The sequence below is a fragment of the Volvox carteri genome, assembly GCF_000143455.1.
Source record: "Volvox carteri f. nagariensis unplaced genomic scaffold VOLCAscaffold_34, whole genome shotgun sequence".
Lineage (NCBI taxonomy): Eukaryota > Viridiplantae > Chlorophyta > Chlorophyceae > Chlamydomonadales > Volvocaceae > Volvox > Volvox carteri.
In genome coordinates, this window is record NW_003307577.1 from 196,162 (window position 1) to 202,182 (window position 6,021).

At 55.6% G+C, this 6,021-nt stretch overlaps 1 protein-coding gene across 1 annotated transcript; it reads left to right on the forward strand.

Moving 5' to 3' along the window:
- Nucleotides 1-1,749: 1,749 nt before the first annotated feature.
- On the forward strand, nucleotides 1,750-4,168 carry VOLCADRAFT_93852 (uncharacterized protein; the record flags this gene model as incomplete). Its single annotated transcript, XM_002953063.1, has 5 exons — nucleotides 1,750-1,996; nucleotides 2,179-2,336; nucleotides 2,789-2,975; nucleotides 3,286-3,453; nucleotides 3,789-4,168. 5 exons carry the CDS (start codon nucleotides 1,750-1,752, stop codon nucleotides 4,166-4,168), a joined length of 1,140 nt encoding a protein of 379 aa, XP_002953109.1.
- Between the last annotated feature and the right edge of the window lie 1,853 nt (nucleotides 4,169-6,021).

Genomic DNA, 6,021 nt, shown 5'->3' on the forward strand with positions numbered 1-6,021 from the left:
TGAGGATCCCCTGCTCATACGGTCTTTGTTAGCTACATGCGAGATACCTTGCAATAGAGAATGCTGTATAGTACCGATAACGCGTTTCAGCCGGGTGAAATATTCTGTTTGGTCCGTTACACACTCAAGGCCTGGGAGTTCGAGTTATCATACGCCGTCATCTAAGAATTCAAATATGAGATACGCGGTACCTTTTGAGATGAAATTTAGCGCGAGAGGCGTTGATGTGACTTTGGCCTCGGTCAATTGAGGCAGCCAAACTTGTTTGTGCTCATACGATTTTTGTTGGCTACATGCGAGATACCTTGCAATAGAGAATGCTGTATAGTACCTATAACGCGTTTCAGCCGGGCGAGATATTATGTTTGGTCCGTTACACACACACACACACACACACACACACACACACACACACACACACACACACACACACACACACACACACACACACACACACACACACACACACACACACACACGGACATGGGCAATCCTACAGGTCGGGGCCCCCCTGGGCGCTTCGCGCTGGGGCCCCGCCCAAAAAACTATCCGCCAGATGCAAATATGCTTACACAGCGTGCGGGTTTAGGATGTAGAGAATGTAGAGAACACACATCAGCGGGTGGGGTACGGGCCCTCCCCAACCCACGGGGGCCCATTGGGCAGGGGCCCGTCCTTGGACCGGCTATACAAGCTCCATAAGAAATTCCCCGGCGAGCATATTCGCCGTGACGAAAATGCTCCCCGCATAGACACGGAACGAGTTCAGGAAGGCCCAGGAAGGAACTGCGTTAACAAGCACCGGCTTCCCAAACCTGCCCGGACAACCCCCCACATGGCTCAGCCCCAACTTGTTGCCAGCGTCATGCGTCCCCCAAGCAATGTGGTACATTTCTGAGTAGATTAACATTTTCATAGGTTGACAGGTCACAGCCGGTTTTGCGATGCTCATGCTTGCTTAAGAAAATTAACGACCCTATTTAGGAGGCCCTGAAACGACGGGATAGGGATAGACGGCGACGAGGACAGGCAAAGTTGCGCCAGCACGAACATGAAGCGCAGTGCCGGCATACGCGGCCTTTGCTACTGCCGAAGCCGAAGAGCCGCCTGGTGCATTTATCACTATTTTGGTCGGTAAATGGGCTGGTTCATGGGCACTTATCGTACGTTACTGGTATGCCAACAGCCGGGATGCCGTTGACCTGACCGAGAAGTATCGGGATGCAGCAGGTGATTCAATTCACCAACTGCGGTTGCAAGCTGCAGCTTCTAGTGACCCTCATTCGCCATAGTACAGCAAATGCACATGTTCGCGGGTCTTCTAAATGATATTGGCAACCGGCGTATTGGATAGGCCTATTGCCATGGCTGCTCCTGTCGCTTCGGAGTAACTGCCGGCCAGCTGCAATCAACTGCCACTCGTCGGTAAAGAGGCGCGGTACATCAAGGTCACATCCGTACTGCATTTTTGTCGTGTCACCGTTTCTTGGCAACGATCATTATCCCATGTGAAATAGGGCCCTGCCTCCGTTGCCTTTCCACCAACACATACATCAGTAATAGATATTACTCGGAATTCTTTAAGTACATACGAGCAGAGAAGGGTCTCAAGCCTTACGAGCAGCTACCTGTGTGTGATTCCCCGCACTCACAGCAACCTTCCTAACACTCCTTAACATGGCCGAAGCAAGCTGGGCGCAACATACCAGTCTGACCCGCCGAGGCATCTCACCCGTCGGAACCGCGCCCATGCTGCGGATGCGGATGCTCGCCCTCCTACTGGCTGTCGCTTTGCCGTCATCCATGGCCGCATGCTCCGATCCCTTCACGTACACCTACAACAAGATCAAGTACGACAACGCAGAAGAGAGCGGCCGCAGCTACACGCTGTACGACATTTACCCTGGCGGCTGTTTGTGGAACTTCACCACGGCCAAGGCAATCTGCGAGCAGGACGGTCTGCAGCTAGCACCTCACGGCGAGGCGCAGTCACTGGGTGAGCACAATGGCATAGAGCATATCAGCGAACTCCTCCGCCCCTCACTGATACTAGGACTGCGTAAGAGCGGCACCTCATTACATCATATATGCTGTTTTACTCGGTTTGCTGCACATTGCGTGCACAAGCGCCGTCATTGTATCTACAACGTGCATCCATGCATGCTCGCTCGCCCGCAGCCGTCCTCCGGGAGCTGTGCGCCAAGAACCGCTACACGTGTTGGATGGACGGGGTGCCAGCAGACCCCTCCGCCGACCTGTGCTACCTGATGAGCCAGGAGGGAGACGTGCACCTGCAGGGCTGCGACCAGCCCGTCCGCTTCGTGTGCCGTGACCAGGTGAGTGAGCGGTACAGCCGGTGCTGCACACGTGACTACTTGATACTGTATGCATGCTTGTCGTAATGACGCTGCTGACCGATGAAACAATAAAACTGAGAAGTTGGCAAGTTACCGCGGGGACGGCAGCCGCGGCTCGTTACATATCAGCTGCGACCAGCACGTCTGGCTGGATAGATAGCACCAAACGTCAAGGCGCACGAACGCGCTGCGGTGAATGCTGCAGCACCAAAGACGCAACTCGCATCCACGTTGCTATCGCCAGCCTTGTAGGCGTCGCACTAGTAGCCAGCAGTCTTCATGCTCTGCCCTCCTGCAGCAGGTGAACTGGCATGCGTATGCCTGGAACGTAGAATCATACTCGTCAGTACCCTCATACATGCATATCCATATGTAGGTTGCTGTTGCTGTTCGCCCTCCCTTTTGCCCCCCCCCCCCTCGCTCTGCCTCAGCCTTGCTCTAATCCCTTCACGTACCGCTACAACAAGATCAAGTACAACAATACCAAAGAGAGTGGTCGTATCTACACGCTGTACGACATTTATACGGGTGGCTGTTTGTGGAACTTCACCACGGCCAAGGCAATCTGCAAGCAGGACGGTCTGGAGCTGGCACCTCACGGCGAGGCGCAGTCACTGGGTGAGGATATGCATACCAATGTATCTATGTCATCAGCAGGAGCCCGCGCTAGATTATGAGAGCGGGTCCACGACATCCACACACGCGCGGCAGGGCAAGAGACTATGTGTGTGCAAGGCCAGAGGAATGCAATTATTCCTGTTGTAGCGGCTACTCGCGCCCTGCTTGCTTGCTTCTTCGCAGTAAACGTCACACGCATCACGCACATCAATTTCGAAGTGCTCGTTGATTGCCTGTCCTTGAAAGCACCATGTATGCATGTATGTGCATCTTGCTGCCTAAATGTACGAACGACCCTGCTCGCCTGCAGCCGTCCTCCGGGAGCTGTGCGCCAAGAACCGCTACACGTGTTGGATGGACGGGGTGCCAGCAGACCCCTCCTCCGACCTGTGCTACCTGATGAGCCAGGAGGGAGACGTGCACCTGCAGGGCTGCGACCAGCCCGTCCGCTTCGTGTGCCGCCAGAGAGCAGCCGCTGGTACGCAACCCGATAGCTAGATGAGTGGCTTGCACGTGCTGGATGGGCATATGTTCGTATGGGAGGAATAGTGCGCCTGCGGCAGATGATCTACTTGCGTGCTGGGGTTACCATCCTGCCAGTGAAACAACAATTCATTGGATCTTCGGGGCGTTGCTGTAGATAGTACGGCACCCAGATCGTATCTGATTAAGAGGCCTTTACGGCGGCCAGCTGCCACACATGTGCATCTGTCATCGTGACGGCATAATGAAGCTAGCTAGCGATAACACGCACACCCTTGCCTATCTTCCAACCTCACCCATGAATCGACCGTTGTGACAACCCCCCTGCAGGAAGAGCGGCTGCTCGCGGCGTTGCTGTTCCTAGCGAAGGCGTGCTGTCGCTGAGCAGCCATGGTTACGACTACCGCCTGTACACCGTAGACGCGGCCGTACGCATGTCGTACCATGGGGCTGTCGAGTTCTGCCAGGAGTTGGGTGCTGGCTGGGACCTGGTGCCGTACTGGGACGACAGCAGCAACGCGTATGCCGCCGTACTGCAGTTGTGCGCCGATCTTCAGTTTACTTGCTGGCTGAAGCGCAAGGACGACAGCCGCACTGGCAGCAGCGGCCCAATGCTGTGTCCCCTCATGGCCGCGGACGGGGGTCTGCAGATGCAGGGCTGCGAGCAGGACGTGCGCTTCGTGTGCAGGAAGGCGCAGAGGGCCACGTAGCCTGTCTTGACTTCCCAACATCTGTCCATTCCGATAACTTAGGCCCTTTGCAGTGGGATTCATGATTCGCGCCTTGCCGGACCTTGTTGCGACTAGAACATGCTCAGCACACACGGGAGCAGTTGACGGCGTTGGCTGGCTCACAGAAGTTCCGTTGCCAATCCTTTGCCTTCCGCGTGTTGTGCACGAGTGGACGCATGCATGCAACGTTGGGTTTCTTTTGTCACATGAAGTGCTGTCTTAGCCTGCTTTTTGTAATTACAACGGATTGACGGCTTGGACTGCTGCGAGTAGCCCATCCGATTCGCTGCCCACGCTATCGCGTTGAAGCTTCAGAACTTTCGCGTTGATATCTTATCATCTTCCGATTGTGGCCTTTGAAATATTGTCGCAAATTCGTTTCTTCGGCGAGGGGAAACACATGACCCAGCCCGGCTAACTGCTACGTGTTTTTTAAACTTTTTCGCCCCGGCAATTTGTTAGCGACCAAGTGGTTACTGTGAGGGCTTTCTTTGGTAACCACCGTACAAAAGTTTTATCAGGGGGCAGTACCCCCCGACCCCCTCACCCCGCACATGATGTGGCCCCGGGTGGTGCAGCTTTGTACGAAAAGCTGCAGACGGTAAACAACGACTGGACCTTCCGTCGTACAGCTGCGCTTTACTTTATTTCCTCAGTAAACACTTGGTCACTAGCAATTACTTTTTAAGAAACTGGGCTAGACTCTAGATTCTAGAGTTGGTAGCTTTCGCTGTATGGCCGAACCGCTCCCCTCAGCTTGGGGTTGCGTGCACTGCCGGCTTAATTCTGAAAAGGCTACGCCGCGCCATGAAAAACTGTACGTCCCTTGTGCGGAGGTTAGGCCCACATAGTATGCGACGTGGAAGCGAGTTACATCACAAGGCACCCGAACACCGTCAGCCTGTGTCACGTGGCCATGGCACTGGCAAGTAAGAAACGCGAAGCGTGCGGAAAATTTTCGCCTAAAAGTTAAGTCCCCGAACTCGCAGGATTCCATTAGCAGCTGCCCACTAGCCACTGATGCACTGAAAGTTTCCTTGTCGTACATTACGATGAAAGTAATATCTCGCAGTCGCACGCACCCTGCAGAGCCAGCTTTTCCGTTTTCCGGGAGTAACGGGGTTGCGCCACAACGTGGTTGGCCAGCTTGACAAGACGCAAACCTCTCCCCCGCAAACGTGCCCCCTGAAATCCGTCCCATGCTATGCGGCTCCGTGCCGCCGCTTGCTCATGCAACCTCGTCCGCCACGTGGCGCACCTCCCATTTCATCCTTGACCTCAGGCAAAGGCCCATTCGCCACGCCTGTAGAACCCATTGTTGCTTCCTGCTTCACGCGCGGTCCCCTTCGCCCTCCCTTACTTCCATTTCCGGCCTCCTTTACCGCATCCCTGTCTGTCTCGGCCTTTCCATCTACGTCCATCGGATCTACGCCAGCACTACCGTCCTTCCCTAAGCTCTCGCCGCGGTTGTCATTGTCATCAACCAATGCAGTTGCTGCGGCCTGCCGAGCAGCCCGCACGGCAGCTGCCAGCACCGCCGGCGGGGTACGCGGCGGCGGTTTGCCAGCTGAGGCTGCTGCTGCTACTGCTGCTGGGCCCCCGGCGTCAGCACCTGGGTTGTGGAGCCCAAACGGACGAATTCCCCCAGCTGGATCCTGAATAGCTGGTGGTGACGGGCCCGGCAGGATTGTGACACGCCCTTCAGGCAGGGCGACTGCTGCATCGGCAGCACTCCCAGGCTTGCCGCACACTGCACCAGTGGCTATAAAAGAAGGTGCACCCATTGCAGCAGCACCCGGAGCACGCTGCTGCTGTGCTGCCCGGGCTCTTAT